Genomic DNA, 24,265 nt, shown 5'->3' with positions numbered 1-24,265 from the left:
AAGTTTTAAGTCTAATCTTAAAAGTAGAGCTAGTGTCTGTCTCCCAAATCCAAACTGGAAGCTGGTTCCACAGAAGAGAGGGGCCTGAAAGCTGAAGGCTCTGCCTCCTATTCTACTTTTAAATACTCTGGGAACAACAAGTAGGCCTGCAGGGTGAGAGTAAAGTGCTCTAATGGGGTGATATGGTACTATAACGTCATTAAGATAAGATGGGGCCTGATTATTACAGACCTTGTATGTGAGGAGCAGGAGTTTGAATTCAATTCTGTAACTAATGAGACACCTAGGGTTGTTCTTATTTACTCAATCAGTGATGAATAATAAGATGTTCTTATAAAGCACTAAACTATTTCTTCAGGCTAAATGATGATCTTCTACATTTGTGACATGCCATTTCCTCTCCGGCTTACGAGTTATCTGCTTTAACCTCCTAAGACCCGAACTCTTCCACGGCATGCATTTTTAATTTCTCTTTGATATTTGGGCATATTGGGCCCCAGTGAATGTAAAAACAAAGAATTGCCAGATTTTTTTAAAATCTTATTTTTGTTTTTAAGAAAAATAAGGTAGCATAGAACAGTAGCAGTATAATGTCCTTGTAAGTGGATATCAGGCCCTTGTAGAGCAAAATTGAGTATTTTGGTCTAAATAACCCAAAATGTGATGTCCACATATGTGGACGCCAGGTCCTAGGAGGTTAAGCTACGTGTTTGGAAATTATACCACAGAGTCAAATATTTCTGATTTGAGGCTCTATTTTTCACAGGAGCTATAGTATCCAGAGTCATATGTAGTGAGGTAAAATTATTAACAAGATGATCGACCTCTGTTGGAGTAGTGTCCAGGTGCAGTTTGCACTGTGCTGCAAACTGCACTCATAGCAGCAGTTTGTGTGTTTCCTGATGTCTGTTAAGCTGATAGAAATGTAGCATTTGAAATCACATGGATTACTTTAAAAAAAGTAATCATTTACATCCTTTATGCTTACTCCTTTTCTGTACTGGTAGCTAGATGCTGAAGTACCACAAGCGCAATTTATAGACAAAACAAACAAACAAACAAAAAGCCGCCAGCCCATATTAACACTTGAATATGGCACAAGGTTTTATCTCTTTCATCTCTTTTTATGTGATATCCCCTGGTGATTAATACATGAACAGTATTGTGTTGCATGTATTTGCTATTTAGACTCAAATCGGTTTGATGTTTGATAGCCTACAATGACGTGAAATAATAATTTCCATTAAATGTGTTTAATCAAAAGTAATGAGCCCGCTTTGAAAATGTAAGCGGTATAATGTAAAGTGCAGATAATTAAAAATTCTACGTATGTACAGTAACAAAGTATTTGTACTTCATTACTTCCCACCTACGTTATATAGTCTTTTCCTACATAATTTGAGCACTCAAAGCGCTTTCTAACTCCAAGCTTCATTCACCTATTCACAAACACAGTAATATAAGTACTTTTTGAACCTAACATTTATGCACTTATATTCCGATAGATACATTGTAGGCAACTCACAGTGGTTCAGAATGTTGGACAAGGATACTTTAACATGCAGGCTGGAGGAGCCACCAACCTTTCAATTGGTAGACGATTGATTATGAAAGAGTGCGTTTGTAGAGCATGTGGCTAAAACGGACAAGTGTCCTGGCAGGAAAGTGACATATAAACTGTCATGGCGTGACTGGGAGGAACAGCCAAGCCAACACATTGATCTGAACCTGAGTGGTGTTCTCTCACAAAACTTCTAGGTTCACAGATTGTCCATGATGAACATTATGATCAAGTAAAACCATGTTTGTGATAAGAGTTGGAACCAGGATGCCATCAGTCGCAGGTTGATGATTGATTTTGCAATTGTATCATTAGACCTGCTGTCATATCTTGCACATTTGGGTGAAAAGATCCATTCACCTGGTGGTGAACAGATCAGGTGGGAGGGGAGGATGCCAGACAGGACTGGTGTATCCACATATAAAGTGAGGGTGTGCTGGGAACCTCATTCTGATCTCCCCAGTGCAGGAGACTTTTAATTTCTGGAGAAACTGAGTCTGAATGGACCATGTTGTGCATCTCTATTGCTGAGGAAAGTATGGGGCTGTAGCCACCAGGGAGCCAAAAGGGAGCCAACACGCTGAAGGAGTCTGCTGACCTTGGCTAGCTTGTCGGATGCTGGAGAAAGGTACTAAGCAGAGCCCAGCTCTTGGAGTAGCTGAAGCTGAAGCATGTTGTATTATTGTAGGGTCTACCTTAAAATATAAAGCGCCTTGATGTGACTGTTGTTTCTGATGTTAAATTAGCTGGTATCTGGTGATAAAGTTCTGCTGATCTGCAGAGGGTGGTGAGATCAGCACAGCGCATCACCAGGACTGAACTGCCAGTCACGCAGGATGAGGAAGATGCAGCGGATCCTCTCTGATCCCAGCCACAGACTTTTCACACTCCTGCTGTCCGGCAGGCGGTTCAGGAGCATCCAGACCCGCCTGCCGGACACAGAGACTGTTTTTACCCACAAGCCATTAGGCTTTTCTGAACTGCTGACATTCTATACACACCATTACACACTCACTACAATTACAGGACTCTACACACTGTCACTTCAACTAATCCCACTTAAATGCTCATTGCACAAGTTTTGCACAAACTGTAAATACCAAAACTAGTCTCAAATTCTCTAAATATTTAATACTTTTTTCCTCTTTATCATTATTATTACTGTTATTTCTGTTATTTTCTTCTTCATTTAACTGCACACTTTTATATGCTCATGTAAAGCTGAGGAGCACAAGCCAAAGAATTTCATTATGGGTAAATGTGGCTACACTGTTTATCTGTACATGACAATAAAACTTGAAACTGATCTGAACCGAGAACCTAGTTAGGTTGAATATGCTGAGGATCTCTGTGACCTCACCAACAAACCTTTTGTACTGAAGGAGAGTTGAAGTCACAAAGATAGTTTAAAAAAACTATTTGTGGTCTGCTTGGTGCAGCTTCTACAGTAATGTGGATAAAGTCTAAGGAGCTTGGAAAGAAAAGCGTCTGGACTTCTATAAGTTGCTTGAAGACGTTTCACCTCTCAACTGAGGCTTCTTCAGTTCTAGGGTCAAATGGTGGAGAGTCCCAGATTTAAACCCTGTCGGAGTATCCCCCCAAAGAGGGACAAAAGGACCCCCTGATGATCCTATACCTAATCACATGAGCCAAGGCGTGAAAACAGGTGTAGGTCACAATCAGCCAAGGTTTCGGGTGAGCTCATTGTGAAACCTAGCCCCACCCTATCATGTGATTTCCTCAGGTCTGTAAAACCTCTTACTACCTGTGCGCCCTGTCACAATCTTTTGGACATGGGCTTCAGTTGATATAAAATACTCGAGAATCACTTTACTGACTTGTGAATCATGATTCACAAGCCCAACTGACTCCTTCACTGACTCATCCCTGTTGCTGTTAGCAAACTAATTTCAATAGTAGAAATATATTTCGCTTATAATTAAAATTGTGGGGGGAAAAAAACAACAGCCAGTTTCTTAACAGAAACATTTCTGCTCTGAACTGGAAGAAAACACCCTGAGTAGAAAGCTCACATCAAGATAATAGCTCCTCAGTTCACAGTAGCATCGCTCTGCTAACAGCACATTTGAGTTACTCACCCCCTCCCTTCCTGTGCTGAATCGTAGCATGAACGAATCACTCATTCACCTCCTCCCTTCCTGTGCTGAATTGTAGCATCAATGAATCACTGGTCATGTCCAAATTCATGGTCTGCATCCTCCTGAGGACGCATTTGTAGACTCCTCCGAATGCAGCCGGTGTGTCCTTCGTGGCCCACCATATCCCAGAATTCATAGCGCGGCCCAGCCAAACTCCTGTTTCCAACAATGGCGGCCGCTGCTATGTTTTAAAATTACTCTTATTAATCTTTCTGGGTCACAAAATAAACTTTTAACATATTTTCAGGGTGTGAATGTGGGTGTGTAAACTGAAAAAATATCTGCTCGATTTATCAAGATATCGCATATTTGCAAAAGTGCTTTGACGTTTTCGGAGACGTCTGTTACCCACCAGCTCGATAGCTGGCCGAGAGCTCGAGGGTCACTAGAGCCACTGAGAACGGCACAACTCCCGGCACATCATTTCAGATCACCGCAGACTTTCACTACTCAGGTTAAACATAATATATAAGTCACTTAGACAACCTAAAAATGTTATTGTTTGGCTTTTTTCAGTGTTTTATTTGTTCGTGAGTAAATCAGTTTGGCTGAGATTAAAGTTATTAGATTAGATTAGATAAAATAAAACTTAATTAATCCCCCGGGTGGGTTCCTCCTTGGTTTTCACACAGCTCAATAAACGTCAAACAGAAAACTGATCAAACAGAAGTTTGAGATGGTCGAGAATTTACGCCAGTGTCCTGTTATATTTTCGATAGCAAGGAGCAGACAGCCGAGTTTATTAAACTCCACCGAGACAGCCTAGACCGTCCAATTTCACAGCCGTTTACTTCCGGCCTACCTGACCTTCTGAGGACCTGGCCCACGTAGACCGTGAAAGCCGGGTCCTCAGGAGGATGCAGCCCATGAATTTGGACACGACTACTCACTCACCCCCACCCAACCCCCCAACCTTCCTGGCTCACAGCTTCTTCTTCTACTTTTTGGTTGGCAACCACTGTTAAGGCACATTACCGCCCCCTGGCTCACAGCCCAGTGGACATTTAGATGAGAAAATATATATTTGACATTTGAGGAAAAAACTAATAAAATACAATAAAAATAAATAAAATAAATTTTCCCTTTAGAAATCATAATTTTTTTTGCTCTTTTTTGCTCTATAAAAATAGTTGTTATTCTTTTTCAATCATCTTAACAGTAGGATATACATGAAAAGAGAAACACATTAAGTTTGAGTGAAAATGTAATTTTTTTGCACTCTCTGGGCAACTGACTCAGTGACTCAAATGACTCAAAAAATCCGATTCATTTTTGTGAGTGACTCATTCAAACTCGATTCAGTAAAAACAATCAAATTTACCATCACTACTCCCTGCATTGCTTTTACTTACATTTCACATAGTTAACTTTTTTCTTTGTGGAAATGAGGCTATGGATTAAAATGCCATTGGGTGTCATATGAATACGAGGCCAACAATGGTGTAACAGCCTAGAAACCGGAAAGATAATTTTGATAAGGACCCAATGTTTGCAATTTTGCCCCTATACACCACCAGATTTTTAAATGAAACAAGATTTAAGGAGGTTAACAAAAATACTGCATGAACAGTTTAAGAATTACAGTAGTTTTATACTGAATCTCTGAATCTCACATTTTAAGAGGATTTTCTAAACTTGCTGACTACAGTACGCTTCGGAGTACGCATTTTGAGACCTATTATGTCACAGCGACGTGACCATGGCTGTCCCAATCCGAAGTGTACTCCAAATGCGGTCTCCAAATACGCCGTCGTTTTCCCCAAATATGAAGTTTGGTCCGCTGTGGACTTTGTGGTCCCATATATCGCAGAATTCATAGTGCGGCGGTGGGTGTGGATAATTTTGCCGAAAAAAGCGGCAGATGGGTTAAGCAGAGCGGCCGAAAAAGTAAACTTTCAAAAGTAAGTACTGAATATTATGTCACTTATTTATGTGCAAATGTTTAATAATGAAGAACATTAAAACATTACTGTTAGCCACATGTCGGCAAAGTTGCAAACATTAGCAATGTTAGTACTATAGCTGACCTTAATCTTACAGAGAATGTGATGATTTTATGGATAATTAAAGTCAGTCATATATCCACAAATACAACAAGATGAAAGTCAATGAATGCTGCTCGGTTTGCAGTCCTGAACATCACGGCACAAGCAGGATTCACTGCACTGTTAATGTTAGCTATGTTATATTGCTGCCTCTGTTCGGTGGTGTCGAGCCAAACGGACTTTAACGTGTTTTTGAACGAGCTGACGGTTCACTCGTTAAGCTGAAAGAAAGATGCTTTAATCACAGGACCATCACTGTACCATCTGGGAACTCTTCTTGTTGAGCACTCGTAATGACACAAACACTAAATCCTCCTTCTCTTGTGCTGTTTTGTAGCAGTGTATACACCTGAGACTGTCACCTGTCTGTCTGTCCTGCACTCTCTCTTTTTCTTTCTCTCTGATTGTGTAATAAAAGTATGAACATTCATTTATAAGTCACACTTGTGTTTGAATCCTGCAGCTTATCACACATTTGATTTCCATGTGTGACAACTGCAAGAGTCCGGAGTGAGGACAGACTGAAGGACCCACTGCTGCAAATCATCTGTGAGGCTTTGCACCCCTGATGATCCACCAGGACAAACTCAGCAGTGTGTGAGGAAGAGGAGGAGGAAGAGCCAACAGACTGTTCCCTGTTTGTGAAGGACTGCTAGAAAAGTTTAAAATAACGAATTGTCTGTCCTGAATCAGTCTTATTAGGTAATGTTTAAATCATTTTATCATTCCAGTGTTTTCAGTGTGGGAGAAAGTACTCAGGGCCTTCAGGTTACACACTATGAAAGGCAGAAACAAGTTTAATATTCAGAAACCTAAAGTATGTATCAGCAGCAGAATGGACCTAAAAATAAATGTTTGTTTCAGTTCACTTATTGGTAATGCCACAAGAAAAACAATGGTGTGCTTGGTTTCAACGTAACTTTATTCTTTCATGAGTTATTTACAAGTTTCTCTTTGTTCACAGCCATTGACATGTCGAAGAGGTTAACACGTGAGGAGCGGATCGAAATTGTGTTGATATCTGGTGAACGCAGTCATTGCAGCAGATTTCAATGCAAGACACCCTACGAGACCACCCATCTCCCATGCTACAGTTAGCAAACTGCTTGCTAAGTTTCGTGAAACTGGTTCAGTGTTGGATTTGCCAAAATGTGGACGCAAGAAAACTGTCACTAATGAAGAAACATCAGTGGCTGTCCCAGCTTCATTCAGCAAGAGCCCACAGCGTAGCACTCGCCGCACGTCACTGGAGAGTGGCATTAGTCGAACATCCCTTCGGCGGATATTGGCTACTCACAAATGGCACCCTTACAAACTCCAGCTACTGCAGCATCTCAGCGAGGATGACCCAGATCGGCACACAGAATTTGCAGAATGGGCAAAACAAAAATTGGAACAGGACCCTCAGATCACGCAGAAGATTTTGTTCAGTGATGAGGCAAACTTTTATGTGAATGGTGAAGTTAACAAACAAAACCACCGCTATTGGTCTGACACTAACCCACATTGGATGGATCCCTCCAAGACTGTTGGAACAACAAAAGTGATGGTTTGGTGTGGTATATGGGGTACAACGATAGTGGGTCCATTCTTCATCAATGGAAACCTCAAGGCCACTGGATATTTGAAATTGCTACATGATGATGTGCTTCCCTCTTTATGCACTGAAGCTGGCACGTTCCCTGAGTTTTTCCAGCAAGATGGTGCACCAACACATTATGGGTGCCAGGTCCAAGCATTCCTAGATGAACAGTTTCCTGGAAAGTGGATTGGTCGTCATGGGCCAGTTGAAAAGCCTCCAAGGTCTCCCGATCTGACCCCCTTAGACTTTTAGCTTTGGGGTCATCTGAAGGCAATTGTCTATGGTGTGAAGATACGAGATGTGCAGCACCTGAAACTACGGATATTGGGTGCCTGTGCTGGCATTTGTCCTGCGGTGTTGCTATCAGTGTGTGAAGAATGGGAGAAGAGGGTTGCATTGACAATCCAACACAATGGGCAGCACATTGAACACATTTTATAAGTGGTCAGAAACTTGTAAATAACTCATGAAAGAATAAAGTTACGTTGAAACCACGCACACCATTGTTTTTCTTGTGACATTACCAATAAGTTTGATGTGTCACATGGCCCTGTTCCTATTGAAAAAACAAAAGTTGTATCCAAGATGGCCGACTTCTAAATGGCCACCATGGTCACCACCCATCTTGAGGAGTTTGCCCCCTCACATATACTAATGTGCCACAAACAGGACTTTAACATCACCAACCACTCCCATGTTATTACGGTGTATCCATATAAATGGCCCACCCTGTACAATACAGTGCATTGTTAGTAGATCACCCTGCAATTGTGATATCACAATAATTTGACAGTTGTGGACAGGTGTATTTTTATGGCTGGCCTTACCGCATATGTGTTTGTAAGAGTTTCATTGTCAGTAAGTTAAACTAAACTATGTTTAGTAAACAAACAGGGTGAATTATTGCCTATAAAATATAATACATCTTACATATATATATAAAAATATTTACATGCTTCCATCTCCCGTTTTTGGTCCGTGACATCTCTTACTTTTCAACTCTTTTTCTCCCTTCCTCGTTCACAGACACATAACGGGTATGGCAGTCCATTCTCCCTGCAGCACGGACTACACTGCCCATGAGGCTAGATTCTTTAGGGCTATGCCTGTAACACTCTGCCTATTGCCTTCATATTAAATCATTTTTGTGAATAATTTTTTAAAATATTTCTTCACGTCATTATGTGGGCTACAAGTAGAGGTGACATCGGCCGTGAGATTGAGACACAGACATGAGAGCCTCTTAATGCGTGTTTTGTTTGGGTTTCCACCGGCGTGGACACCAAAAATATAGAGTTCATAGCCTAATGAAACAGGAAAATACAGCCATGTAATCCATTCATTTCAACAAAGTAACTGTATTCTGAATACCACCTTTTAAAACGGTAACTGTAACGCAATACAGTTACTCATATTTTGTATTTTAAATACGTAACGGCGGTACATGTATTCCGTTACTCCCCAACACTGTTGCTAATCCACTTAATACCATCTGATTTTTTTTTTTGCTACATTTATTAAAGTGTTCCGTTCTGATTTTGCTTTGTTGATTCTGAGGTGTACATATTTTTTCTCATATATATGACACAAATATTGTTGAGCTATATACCATTCTTCTTATTTAAGCTATTTCTTAAGGGCCACTTTAGATAGGTCTATATAAAGTGCTAAATGTTGTTTATTTATGAATGTAAATTTGTTGTATTTTCTGTAGCAATTAAAAAAAAAAAAGGCTATTAATCTGCATGTGTAAACATGTATGTAAATTCTTGCGCAATTGCATGAGATAAAAGAAAAATATAAAACTACTACTACTTTCACATATTAAAAAAATAAGAGACAGCTCTGAGGGAATGTAGGGGGAAGCTAATTTATGTATAACTGTCCGTATGTAATTTAAACATTTTATGGTGACATATAGTGCCCTCCCTCCTCCCAACAGACACACACACACACACACACACACACACACACACACACACACACACACACACACACACACGTGTACACACTCAGACAGACGCAAACACACACATGCAAATTGCAAATTCCAACTTCAAATGGAATGCAGCATTAGGTCATAAACTTTGCAAAAATCCCTTGATCCAGGTCTTAAAGAGCCAAGTTATCAATGGAGAAAAGCCTGCAGCCAAAAATAATAACTAACACTTAAAAAAAAAAAATCAAACAGAATATGAAGACACTTTAATTTGACATTCACAGGTTTGTTTAGAATGTTTTACACTATAAATGTCATCACATTTATTTTCAAGATAAAAGGAGCCTATCTGAAGGGGTTCTTTAAGACCTGGAAGCAAATCAAACTCCCTATCCCCCATTTGTCATGGAAACCACCGCTAGCCATTGGTCAGAGGTGGTAACCATGGTAATAAATACAAACCACTGAGATGGTGTCATCAGGGTAGGTGGATTATTATAACAACGAGTTAACCGCCGTGTCCCATTCATCACACTCGCATACTGCGACACCCAGCTGGCAGTAAGCCTTGGGATGAATCTATCTGCTCTCCATAGTGAGTTATGTGTATAGGCACAGGGACAGCTTGAACACTGGCTAATTACCACCTGATAACAAGCAGTTTGTCAGCCAGGGTTATTACTGTGACTTCAAGTTACTGAGTTTAGGAAAAATCTGGATCTCTTTAAAGCTCAAAGTAGTTTAGCATGATTTTCTCTTTCATCTACATATACAGAGAGAAGAACTGTAGGAATTAGGAGAGGGATGGTATGCTAGGCAGCAGGTTAGTAGTGTGAATGGTACATGGCAGTGCAGGTTGGCCAGCATTGTTATACTGATCCACCCACCTTAATGGGGATCCTTTTGGTGTGGCGATGCCATAGCCTTTTGAGTCCAGGTTTCCTCCAACTTTCATTGTGTCACAGGGTTTCCTCTGCTCGATGTACTCATTCATGGTGGACTCCAGCAGGTAAGCGTACTTTCCCTTGGATTTCCTGACACGCTGGACACCCTCTGATGTTTTCTTGACAAAAACTGAAGGTTCTGCGATTTTCATGTACTGCCACATCTTGTCAAACAAGGCGATTTTAGAACGCTAAAAAAGAGAAACAGACACAGATAGTATGCGATAACTTAATTTTTATAACTTACCTTTAGATAACCTGTAATGTATGTAAAGAAGGCGTTTACCTAAAGCACTTTTGAAGGTAAAGAGAGTATGACTGTAGCCTGAATGAGTTGATGCATCATCCCACAAGACAATATTCTAAAACTAGCTCCATAATGCTCCACTGGGCAATGTTGTTAAGCCTAAATTGTAAAACTGTTAAAACCTAGTAATACTGTAGGTTCTGTGGGGATCAGGGAAATTATTTTACTGCTACTGTTCATAACCATCATCTTTATCATTGCATTAATCAGCATTGCATTAAAGCATTTATTGAAGCTGTTAACATTACATTAAAGTCTGTATTACAGGTGGTATCATAATCATGGAATATTCTTTCATTGCAGGAGCAACTGTAATCATTTTATACACATTGCATTTTGGTGCTTATTAAAGAGTTGAAGCTCGGTCAGTTAATTGATGGTCAGAAGCTTTGTCCGGCGCGATCTATTGAGCAAAGTGGCCTAGAGCTATGGAAGAATTGCATACACGTGTGTTCATTAAAATCATCGTTTGACTCCACCCGGCCGGATCAGTGTTGTTATTTGGATTTCCTCCTGTATCCCTCCTCAATATTTGAACCCTTAACAATATACATCAATACAACTATTATAGCCCAAATTTTAATAATATGTATGCATTACGTGCATAGTAATTACATAAATTTAAAAAAGTGCAATAAACTACAAAAAAATTGAAAATCGTTTTTTGTTTTTTTAACATATATTTCTAGTTAGAGAAATTTAAGAGGCTTATCCCTCAAAACTGTAAATACAAAAAAGTTGCACAAAATAGTTTCCCACCACAGGAAATTTATTTTAAGTGTCTTCATACTTTTATTTTTGAAATACACCAATTTTTATATACTGCAGGAAAAACGAAAATAAATATTATAATGCAAATTTGCAAAAAAACAGCATATGCATCAAAATAAACTATTTCCAGCAGTGCAATATGAGTCCTAAGCATCCCAGAAACGACACAGAAAGTCATAAAGTCAAACATAACTTTTAAAAACACCAGTACAGGCTCGCAAGGCCCTGATGGGGGCCCTTCATGTCCTGAGGAAGAATAACCTGGGCCAGAAGCTCCTGCTGGACTTCTACCACTCCTCAGTGGAGAGCATGCGCTTCTACTGGCTGGGTCTTTCGTACACAGGGGCCACTACTGACAACAGGAAGGCAACACAGAGGGTAATTAATACTGGTCAAGTTGGCTGACATCAGCCACCCTTAGAGGCCTTTGCCAGCTCCTCCTGTCTCAAGAAAAACAAGGTCATCACAGGTGACCCCTTGCACCCCGCCCACCACCTCTCTGACCCGCTCCCGTTTGGTCAGCACCTCAGGTCAATCGGGTCCCACACCTACAGACAGACTAAAAGTTTATTCCCCTGGGCCATTCGGACTTTTAAGAAACACTCCCCCCCCCAACCCACCCCTGCCCACTCACCTCACTAATCTGAGTACCCTGATCACTCAGAACACTCACATGTGGACTCTAAACTCAGAGCAAGTGCTTTGCACCTCTTCCAAGCACTTTGTTCTCCAATATGTGCTTTTCTCTTGCTTTGTATACATTTATTGGGGTGACCGTGGCTCAGGGGGTTGGGAAGCGTATCTGTAACCGGAAGGTCGCCGGTTCGATCCCCGGGCTCTCTGTCCTGGTCGTTGTGTCCTTGGGCAAGACACTTTACCCTAACCGCCTACTGGTGATGGCCAGAGGGGCCGATGGCGCGATATGGCAGCCCCGCTTCTGTCAGTCTGCCCCAGGGCAGCTGTGGCTACAACTGTAGCTGCTTCCACCAGTGTGTGAATGTGAGAGTGAATGAATAGTGGCATTGTAAAGCGCTTTGGGTGCCTTGAAAAGTGCTATATAAATCCAATCCATTATTATTATTCTCCTATTTGTTATTTATGCCTGCTGTCTTACTATTTATATTTTAGTCCTGCACTGATGCTGTGGAGCCTCCATAATTTCATTGCATGTACAATGACAACAAAGGGTCATTGGGATGTGACAGTGGGATGTGACTCTACTGTCACATCCCACTCTGGGCAGCGCATCTCGCATGTTCTTCTCTCTGCCTCTTCCTCATTTCAGACTTGCTGCCCTGTGGGAAACCTCCCATAGACTTTCTCCGCACATTTGCAAATAAGTTGAAACCTCACATATTCTCCCGCTGTGCACCTGTAAATAAATTCACCATCACATCAAAGTACTTTGAGTTGTGTGTCCGCCCTCCAGTACCCTGTTCCCGTTACCAAAGGAGCCTGCTGAGCCCATGCAAATCGGGCAATCCAGGCTCACTCCGTAGGAGAGAGAGGCGTTTTCCTGCATGGGAGTTTGTACTGTGATCGGCCAGGGCATTTCATTGGCACCTGAAATTTGGGGGTACTGGTGGGCGTTTCAGGTGCAGCTAAACTCCATCTCCCTCCCTGTGAAGCTCAAATACCATCAGACCTCTCATTCTCTCCAAGCATTCGTGGAGTCCGGTTGTGAGAAAAATTTAATAGACATGGATCTAGCCCGACAGCAAGGTTTCCCTTGGTGCCTCTCAAGCCTCCCATTCCGGCCTCCACTCAAGGTTTTGCCTATATCACTCATAAAACCAAGCCCGTGCAGCTAATCACATCGGCCAACCATTGGGAAACAATAACTCTCTTCATGTTTCCATCCCTTATCTTTGGTTTTCCCTGGTTGAAAAATCAGAACTCCCACCTGGACTGGACTGCTAGCAAATACTTAACTGGATTTTAACGTGTCACTCTCTCTGTTTGCAATCAGCTCTACTCTCAGTTTCCAGCTCCTGGTGCTGTACACAACCATCTTAGATCTATTTCTGGTCCTCGAGGAGTACCATGACCTCAGAATGGTCTTCAGTAAGGAAAAGGCTCTTTCTCTGCCACCACATCATCCCTATGATTGTGCTATTAACCTCCTCTCTGGTGCTGCTCTCCCCTCCAGTCCACTATACAATCTTCCTAGGCCAGAGAAGGAGGCAATGGAGGAATACATTCAGGAATCACTAGTGGCTGGCATGATCCAACTCTCAACTTCCTTGGTAGTATTCCAAGCCCTCGTCCATGATGTACTAAAAAAATTTTTACTCACCCCCTGGTTGCAGAGACATAATGCTCACATTGATTGGACCAGGTAAAAAAAATCACCAGCTGGAGCCTGTTTTGCTTGGCGAACTGTTTGAGGTCAGCCATTCCCACTGCAACAGCAGATCGAGCTCCACCCCTGTCACAAACACCAGACCTTCCCTCCAGAGTATCATGATTTACAGGAAGTGTTCAATAAAGACAAGGCTCGCTCTCTACCACCTCACCGACCATACGATTGCACTATTGACTTACTTCCGGAAGCCCCGTTGCCCTCTAGTAGACTGTATAACCTGTCCCGTCCTGAGAGAGAATATATGGCGAACTACATCCAGAACTCGCTGGCAGCAGGAATAATTAGACCTCCTTTCTCCCCAGTTGCTGCGGGCTTCTTCTTTGTATGAAAGAAGGATGGGTCGCTGTGGCCGTGTATCGATTATCGAGGTTTGAACGATGTTACTGTAAAAAATAAATACCCTCTCCCACTAATCAACTCTGTTTTCGAGTCTCTCCAGGAAGCCACAGTTTTGAGTTCCACACCTCATCTATTTCCTTTTTGGGCTACATTTTGGCAGGAGGACAGGTGAAGACCGACCTAGTAAAGGTCAAGGCGGTGCTGGAATGGCCGGTCCCAGAGTCACGGAAAAAGCTTCAAAGCTTCCTTGGGGACGCGGACTTTTTACCGCCACTTCATTCGGAACTACAGCCAAGTGGCTGCGCCTCTCACCTGTTTCACCTCATCTACGGTACCTTTCACCTGGCCCCCAGAAGCCCACTCAGCTTTCGCTAAGTTGAAGCACATTTTTACATCCGCACCCATTCTAATCCATCCTGATACTTCTAAGCAGTTTATCGTGGGGAGTGACGGACTGAGGAGGTAATTGACAGAAGTGACGTACAAGGTAAGCGACTCATGCTGTAACTGACGTCAGACCCAGAAGATTTTGGCGGAAAATTAAAGCGAATGGTAGTTTAGAATTGAACAAAGTTTCTTTAAGCTTCAGTATTACCAAATATACTAATAAATTGTCATATAACTAACAACATCTGTCCTAACCCTAACACCCTGGAGGACAACGGGGAGAATTTAGACGCTCTCCAAGATTACATCGACCGCTGTTTCCAAGATTTAGTCATGAAGAAGGCTCAGAGTGCATCTTCCCCGGCCAAAATTGAGACACGTCCTATTGTGGCCAAATTCGGCCACTTCAAACAAAAGGAACAGGTGAAAAGCCGCGGCAGGGAATTAAAAGGAACGGACTTCAGCGTGAACGACCAAAGAGATCCTGGAACGAGATAATTGATAAAAAAATAAAAAAAATTCTTAGTACAAAGACTACGCCTACAAAATTATGAACATGGTAATAAATCCGGTCAATTTCTAGCAAACCAGCTAAAAATAAAGAAAGAAAAAACAACTATATGTGCTGTTCAAGATTCATCTGGGAACACAATATATGAACCGATACAAATAAACAACATTTTCAGGGATTTCTATAAAAGATTGTATTCACCACAAATAAACCCATCTAAAAAGGAAATTGATCAGTTTTTGGACAACATAACTCTTCCAAAATTATTAGACACTCAAGCAATGGCACTGGATTCACCACTGACATCAGGTGAACTCCAGGAAGCCCTGATAAGTATGCCCAATAATAAGGCTCCAGGTCCAGACGGCTTTCCTGCAGAATTCTACAAAGAATTCTGGACATTTTCTAGCACCAGTTTTTTACAGAACGTTGTTGGAAATCAAAGAAAAGGGCAGACTTCCATCAAATATGAATTCTGCAAACATTAATGTCCTGCTAAAACCAGGCAAAGACCCTGTATATCCCTCAAGCTATCGTCCAATATCCCTTATAAATGTAGACCTTAAAATAATCTGCAAAGCTCTCTCAAAGAGACTGGAGAAAATAACCCCCTCTTAATTCATCCTGACCAAACTGGTTTCATAAAAGGTAGGCACTCATCAACAAATACACGTAGATTACTTAATTTGATAGACTACTCATACAGTAAAAACCTAGAAACTACAATATTCTCTTTAGACGCAGAAAAAGCATTTGACAGAGTTAACTGGAAATTTCTATTCGCAACTTTACACAAATTTGGTTTTGGATCCTCTTTCATAAACTGGTTAAAAATATTATATAATTCCCCAACAGCTTGTGTCAGAACAAATGACCAGACATCCTCCAGCTTCTGTCTCCTGAGGGGCACCAGGCAGGGATGCCCACTCTCCCCTTCACTGTTTGCAATTTTTATTGAACCACTAGCAGCAGCAATTAGACAGAATTCAGTAATTAAGGGCATAAAATGCAAGAACGTGGAACATAAAATCAGCCTTTATGCGGATGATGTGTTACTTTTTCTCCAAAACTCACAAACCAATATCTCTGGGGTGATTGAATTGATAAACTCTTTTGCAAGAATATCAGATTACTCAATTAACTGGTCAAAATCTACAGTCCTACCGATTAATTGCTCCTTCCATAATTCCTCTTCTACACCACTGCAATCGGGAAATATAAAATATTTAGGTATTAATGTTTCTCCCAAGCTTGCAGATCTAACTAAATTAAACCATATCCCACTTTTAAAGAAGGTAGAAGATGATCTGGCTAGATGGAAATGTCTACCCATATCACTCATGGGAAGGGTTGCCGCTATAAAAATGATGGTCTTACCAAAAATAAATTATTTATTCTCAATGATCCCAACTAAACCGCCACAAGATTGGTTCAAATCTCTAGATTCATGTATGTCCAAATTCCTTTGGAAAAATAAACCTCCCCGTATAAGCTTAAAAACACTACAAAAGACCAAGGATAAAGGAGGATTAGAACTACCTAACTTTCAGCACTACTTCTTAGTCAACAGGCTAAGGTTTATCTCAGGATGGCTAAAACATACCCTCTTAGATGAACCTTGGCTAGATGTAGAACAAGCACTTTGCAATAATCTAGAGCTTATCAGCTCAAACATCCAACGGCATGAATGCTTCAAAAGCGTCAACATCAGCTCTTCTCTGACAGCATGGTGGGAATTTCTAAAATTGACGGAGTCTTTTTAATCCCATGCAAACGTACATCTATCTGGAACAACCCTGACATATTATAAAACAATAATATGATAAACCTTTCAGATTGGAGTGGTAAAGGAATCAAATACTTAGAACATATACTAGAAGGAACAGAATTTATTCCATTTGACAGACTGGTTACACAATATGGGATCAACAAGAAAAGATTTTTAGAATATCAACAAATTAAATCCATAGTAAAAAATAAATTTAAACCGGGTCAAGTTGAACTACAAACACCACCAAGTGTGGTTCAATTTCTTACTCTTAAAATCCCCAAATTACTATCTAAAATATACAGAATGCTTTCTAAAACAGATGAATCAATATCACTTCCTATTGCAAAATGGGAAGCGGATTTATCAGTTAACTTAGACCTAAACTTCTGGTCTCAGATTTGCTTAAAAACCTTTCATCTAATTAGAAATCCCAGTCTTCAATTAATTCAATACAAAATATTACATAGAGTGCACTATACAGGTCATCGGATGTTCAAGATGGGCTTTACGTCTACCAACAACTGCTCACACTGCCAAACCAATTCAACGGACAATTATATCCACGCTCTTTGGTTCTGTCCACCAGTTCAGAGGTTTTGGCGCGAGATATGTGAAGACTTATCAAAGTGTCTGAAATGTAACATTCCAACTTCCCCTTTAGTGTGTTTGTTGGGCAGCTTAGATAATGTCACTACAGATAAGAATATAGCCCATATGGTTTTCACTGCCCTATGCATAGCCAAGAAAACAGTCCTCATGAACTGGAAAAATAAAAATAATCTTAATTCTAACCAATATAGAAATTATCTATTAGATTACATTAGTCTTGATACAGCCTCTGCCACCACATCAGATCAATTGCTCTGGGCTCCTTTGATCAGCTCCATCACCTAGCGGGGATGGGGGGTCATAGTTTGGTCCCACCTTCGCTGTTGTGATTGGTGTGGGGGTAGGGACAGGCTTAGGGCGTCGGGGGGTTCCCCAGGAGCATCTACCTTGGAGGGCTCAACCTGGGGTAGCGGTCATGGCCTATTAAGGGCTCTGTTGGCTCTTAGGTGACGGTTTCCTCGTGGCTGCGTGCAGTGGGGCTAGGGGAGGGTCTGTGCTGACGGACGTGGGTTACTGACCTGGTAGCCTGGCTGCCCCGGGGTGGGTCTGGGACGGGCGTGGGGTTGTGGGGGTACTCCGTCTCCGGGCTGGGGCCCTGGTTGGTGTGTTGCCGGGGTTGTGGGCGGGTGGGTGTATGGGGGCCCAGCCCTGGCGCAGGGTGCCGCTCCATGTCCTCCTGGGTTTTAAATGCACCTTAGAACACACATGCATCAACAATACATATGAGCGGGCAGACGGAGGTCTGGAATCTTCTCACACCCCCGTTCTCTGCGGCCTGATGGAGCGGGGGTGCTAGGAGGAGGATTTGGCCGTTCGACTGGCGTCTGGAATGTGGGGCCTCCCTGCTGCTGCGGAGTCGGGGCGGTCTGCATCTCTCCACCCCAGGGAAAAGGGTAACACCACCTGGGTCTGGGTGCAGTTTCCCCCTCCAGCGGCAAGGGTACCTAGACCTGGGGCTTAGAGTACGCTTGGGGAGTGTGATTGTGTGTACAGTGTCTCTTTATGTCTGTCTCCACGTTGGGTGAGTGCCTGACATATGTGCCTGTATGTCTGTGTCCATATGTCAGGTCGGGTATCAGACGCCACCTCTCTAGGGACATCTCAGGCCCTCCAAGGTATGGAGGCCTATCTCCCACCACCACTTCCCCTGCCAGTGGCAGACGCCCACAGACATCGGTGCGTTGGTGGGTCTTTGTGTCCGGAGATGGGCGTCACACCGGCTCACTCCTTGGTGGCTGCTTATCGGGGCCTGGAGCCTGGGGCTCGCTCGGGCCACTTCGGGGGTGGGGTGCCCTCGGCCTCGGTCACTCTGGCGCAGCTGGCTGCCGGCGCTCCCTGGGCACGTCACTGCTTATGCTCCGCGGCTGCTGAGTGACCCCTCATCTGGGACTCTCCTCAGCTCTTTCTGGGATAGTGGCGCGGCTGCCCCTCTCTTGGTCTTCCTTGGTCTCTTGTGTTCTGAGAGCCTCCGGATGTCTGGAGTTTTGATCTCCTCTATACCTGCTTCATGCCCTGGTGGACGGGGCTGTGGCTCCCCACACCCTCTAACAGATATGTAGGAACATGTAGGAACCTTTTAAAAACAAGCGCATTCATGCTCACAGGTGTACAGACGGGTGCTCATACACAAAAAACTATACCCTTATTGGCTACGACCTTAAAGCGCACTGTGCGCTGTCGATCTTACACAATAATGTTTAACATTTAGTATTTACTGTTATATTGCCATAGATCATCATGATGTTGTTTATTCTATTGCTCTAGTTTCCTTCTGCTTGTTTTCTTTTTTCTTTCTCAACAGGTGATCCAGGAAAAGAAAAAGAGAAAAAAAAAAGACAAAGGTGATGAAGCAGTCTTTTCTCACTATCTCTTTTCTCCTTTTTCTTTCCCTCTCCTTCTGTTAACTTTCTTCTCAACTGTTCTTCTTGTTTTTCTTTCCCGTCATCGGGTCCAGTCTGGCCTGATTACAATAACTAATAAAAATATAAAAATAACTAATAAAGATCAAATAAACTATGACAATCAAGATGACCAGTATAGCAAAAGGCCCACTTGGGAAAGTAAATCTGTTGGGCATTTTTCTTGGCCTTCAGACAATAATTCTGATTGCTACAGTGCCAGACAGGACACACACACACAAAAAAAAAAAGCAGTTTATCGTGGATGTTGATGCGTCCGACACCGAAGTTGGGGCAGTTCTCTCCCAGCGGTCCGGGCCACAAGGTAAGCTCCAGCCATGCGCCTACTCCTCATGCCGACTCACCCCCACGGAGAGAAACTATGACATTGGCGACAGGGAGCTCCTGGCTATAAAACTTGCCTTAGAAGAATGGCGCCACTGGCTGGAGGGGGCGGAACAGCCTTTCCTCATATGGACAGACCATAAAAATTTAACTTACCTCAGAACGGCCAAAAGATTAAACTCATGGCAAGCCCACTGGTCTCCATTCTTCACTCACTTTGACTTCACTCTCTCCTATCGCCCAGGGTCACAGAATGTCAAGCCTGACGCGCTCTTCTGTCAGTGTTCCTTGGACACTGAAGCATCCTCTCCCGCCACTGTCCTGCCCCCTGCCTGCGTTTTAGGCGCTCTCATCTGGGACATTGAGGAGACTATCTGCCAGGCCCTCGCAGGGGACCCCAACCCAGGTACCGGGCCACCTGGGCGGCGCTTCGTCCCCGCTACCGCCCATGGGGCGGTCATTCATTTGATTCACACTGCACGATTTTCGTGCCACCCTGGCGTGAGTAGAACAATACAACTCCTTAGACGACATTTCTGATGGAAATTTCTAATAAAGGACGTAAAGGAATATGTGTCAGCCTGTGCCGTTTGCGCTCACAACAAGCCATCCACTAAGCACCCCCTAGGTCAGCTCCACTCGCTCACAACACCTCACCGGCCTTGGTCTCACATCTCCCTTGATTTTGTTACTGGTCTCCCCAGCTCCTCTGGAAAGAGTGTCATTCTCACCGTCGTTGATAGATTCTCTAAAGCTGCTCACTTCATCCCACATCTAGCTCAGTTGTGTGCCGTTGAACCACTATGTGAAACTAAGTTAAATGAATGTGACATACAAAAAATTAACATACAAAGGGCCTGAAACCATGCTGACTTGAATTCAAGTTTTCTTTTAAATGACAAAATTTTGTTTTGGGGACAAATATATCTTTCAGCTTATAAAGAGGACAGGTTTCAGGACATGATTCAGTTGAACTCCAAGGAAAGATCTATCGGAAATTTTGGATTAAGTTGCGAGACTACAATCATCATATTTTGTCATCTAAGGATTCCCATTTGAAACAATAAATTTCATAAACACTCTAGGTGCGTGGAAGTGCTGAAGCAGGCTCTTCCTATTGTCCAGCTGATACTAAAAGTCCTTACCCTGAAAAACTCCTTGGTGGATCCAGAGTCCAGTGTTCCATATGCTATCTCCGTCTGCTTAGCCAAATCTTCAGCACTCTCAATGGGAGACACCATCCTCTCCACCGTGAGGAAGGCAGCCAGGTTAGCAGTGTATGATGAGATAATGATCAGAGTGAAAAACCACCACACCCCACCAACTATACGTCCTGAAAGAGACCTGCCCACATAAACACATGAATCAAATTAAACTGTTCTAGGACTCATGGCAAATTCATTCAATTACATCTTGAGGCACTTGTTGTTATGATTTGACACATTGTAGATTCTTACTGAAGGCATCAAAACTGTAAATGAACACACATGGAATTGTGTAATAAAAAGTGTGAAATAACTCAAACCATGTTTCATATTTAAGATTCTTCGTAACAGCCTTTGCTTTGATTACTGCTTTACACACTGTTGGCATTCTCTTGATGAGTTTCATGAGGTCGTCACTTGAAATGGTTTTCCAAGCATCTTGAAGGAGTTTACAGAGATGCTGAGCACTTGTTGGCCTGTTTACCTTTACTCGGCGGTCCATTCCATCCGAAACCATTTCCTTTGGGTTTTAGGTCTCCTTCTTGGTTCTAAAAGTTCTAAAAGTAATGATGGACTGATAATTCTCTTAGCTGTCATTTCTACTTAGCTGATTGGTTCTTGCCATAATATGAATTTGAATAGCTGTCAAATAGAGCTGTCAGCTGTGTACCAACCTGACATCTGCTCAACACAACTGATGGTCTCAACTCCATTAAGAAGGCAAGGAATTCCACCACTGAACCCTGACAGGCACACCGGTGAGGTGAAACCATTTCAGGTGGCTACATCATGAAGCTCATTGAGAAAAGGCCAAAAGTTTTCAGCACTGTGAACAAAGCAAAGTGTGGCTACTTTCAGGAATCCAAAATACTGCTACATAATTCCATATATTTTGCTCCATATATTTGATGGAGCAAAATATATGGAGCAGAGAAACAACATTAAATGAGAAGGTGTGTCCAAACTTTTGACTGGTCATTGTGGATAAAAAAAATATTTTCAGCTGACTGACTACAGTGACTTGCCCAACACAGCTAGCTACAGCAGCAATGCCATAGTGGCAACAGCCTCACCCAAACTGGACAGTTTAACAATGACCACATACATCTCTTCATGGCCATAGTTAACATTACAAACATGATGCTATACCAAGTCAGTGTAAAAATATTAGGGTTGAAGTAGAACAGAACAATTGTAGCATGAACAGAGTTTCTAATGCACTTTTATCTCATTCAGTCTATGATAAGAACTGTGCCTGTTTTACAGCCCTTAATTAGTATTAATATTCAGTTCCTGATTAACGAGGCAGTGAATGTATATTAATATAATATACTGATTACAACATCGGGAGCTAATACCGTATATGACTATGAAATGTCAAGGGCATACCAACCTTGGTGAGATGTCACAACCCTGCCGCATGAAAGCACCCAAAGAAAACCAAAGAGAATTAAAGATCCCAAACTCATTGGTGGATTCAGTGGTTAATGGCAAGGCTCCATCTTCTGGCTCCTCAAGCGTCCATTCATAAGGGCTGAACCTGGATACCTACAGCAGCAAAGCATTAGAATGTCAACAGAAATACACAAATTACATAGATTGTTATAACAGGGTTTTCTAAAAGTTTGCAAAAAACAAGGCATTTCATTTTTTCCACTGTTTCAAAGAGCCCAGCCACAAAGTAGGTGCCTAGGCTGTGAAGAGGAGCTTCTGTCTAACTATACTGCCATAAAAAGACACAATTGCTCTTTAAGAAATGACACATTTTTAACTAAACTGCTCCTCTGTAGTGTACCTCCTCGTTGTTAAATCAGATTACATGTAATCAATTGATCATAAATATAAAATCTTTCTGAATCGAAGCAAGTTTCTAGTTTTCTATTAAATTAACCCTAAAGTTGAGGCAAGGAAGGTTGGGCTTCAAACTTGAACTACACTTTTTGAGACATAATACATTAGTCTCAATAAGTGTCAGTAGGTATTATGTCACTTATTTCAAACATAGTATTTATGCCTTCTTTTAACATAACCATATTAGGCACTGATACTTATGAAAACAGGATAGCACCTAAAAGAGGATTTCAACAAAGCATGCAAATTCATAATAGCAGGCTTACTTACCAGAAAGAGAACAACACTAACTCCTATGTAGGCAAAGACAATGCACATCCAGATTTCATAGGCCAGTGGGTCCAGAAAGGAGAAAACACCTGGTTTGGATTTTTGCGGCTTTTTAATCATGATGGAGATTCCCAAAGACATGAAGGGTTTGGAGAAATCTATCACCTCTTCACGGACAAGAGTGATTGTCAGGGGAGCAATAGCTATATCTGCTTTCTGTTGGAAAGTAGAGACACAGTGACAGGGACAATGTGATTGCTTCATGGACTTGGAAGAGCTGCTGCTACTACAGCGCTTTGGCAGTCGTTGTGATCACATAAGTGATTCTAGCCTACAAGCCACATTTAACTATACAATCATATAGTGTTTAATTCTACACACTGTAAGGACGTTCACCTAACTTTACATCCATATCTCTGGACTGAAGGAGAAAGTACCTGTAGAATACTGGAACATGCACAAAGAAGACTTTAGAGGCATGCACCAGGGGCCACATGCCTGAAACAATAGTTTCTATGATTTTTTTTCCTATGACTTAATGGTGATTTGTGTGATTAACAATTCAAGTACAGGTAAAATTTAAGATTATAATGGACCATAAGTTCCTAGAGCTCCAGATTTTTTCCTAGAGAACCAGCGAGAAGCACACATCATTCCAGGCATAGCAGATGGCCCAGTCAGTGATTGAGGTCAAGGGTCATGCCGTTTGGGCTCCTACTGGTCACCTCGAGAGGATTCCAGAACCACAGCAATAACCACGAAGGGGTTGGCGGAAATCCAGAAGGACCAGACTAAGAAGGCCAGAAGCCCTGACTTGGCTGAGTCAGAGAAACACCCAGACCTCAAAAAGGGGGCAGAATAATCCCCCGGTCTGTGGAAAAAGACCTCATGGTGGTCCACCCATGAGGTTAAAGTAAGAAGAGGAGAAGAGCACAGAGAATTGCCCGTCCCAGAAGATTAGTTGTTTAAATGTAAAGAAGGTCAAAAGCCCTTTAGACAGAGTTTCTAGTTTGAGCACAAAGGTGGAAGCTGAAAAGTAATGGGAGGTCTGAGAGTATTAGCTTTACTAATAGTTTGTGTGATTTTTATGTTATGTTAATTGCCCGAACACAGTGGTCATCCCACATTTGGTCCAGCCGTTAAAGGGGGACAGACTGTCCAGAGAGGGAAAGCGCGACAACTAAGAGAACTGACAGATACTGGGTATAGAAATATCAACCTGGGGTTAGATTGGCTAATTCAAAATATAAAGGAACAAAAGGTGTCAGACTGTGTGGCGTGCGTAGCCACCCGCCCACACCTGTTCACCGAACCTGGCCCTGTCTATTCAAATGACACGCGGGGATTTGGTTGTGTGCTTATAATAACCAGAAGTGCAATTCCACCAATTGATAATAAAACTACTC

General features: G+C 42.2%; 1 protein-coding gene across 3 annotated transcripts in view; it reads right to left on the bottom strand.

Moving 5' to 3' along the window:
* LOC309708433 (glutamate receptor 2-like) overlaps positions 1–24,265 on the bottom strand; it is a 109,932-nt gene that overhangs the window by 45,790 nt on the left and 39,877 nt on the right. For all 3 annotated transcript variants that reach the window (XM_082536486.1, XM_082536485.1, XM_082536487.1), the window contains exons 13-16: positions 22,860–23,075; positions 22,132–22,286; positions 20,679–20,877; positions 10,174–10,421 (exon numbers count right to left, since the gene is read on the bottom strand). In XM_082536486.1, coding sequence (XP_082392612.1) covers positions 10,174–10,421; positions 20,679–20,877; positions 22,132–22,286; positions 22,860–23,075 — 818 coding nt within the window. The remainder of the gene's footprint in view (positions 1–10,173; positions 10,422–20,678; positions 20,878–22,131; positions 22,287–22,859; positions 23,076–24,265) is intronic.

Source organism: Aulonocara stuartgranti, assembly GCF_965226115.1.
Source record: "Aulonocara stuartgranti genome assembly, chromosome: 6".
NCBI lineage: Eukaryota > Metazoa > Chordata > Actinopteri > Cichliformes > Cichlidae > Aulonocara > Aulonocara stuartgranti.
The sequence above is the reverse complement of the archived record's forward strand: the minus strand, read 5'-3'. Positions and strand labels throughout refer to the sequence as shown.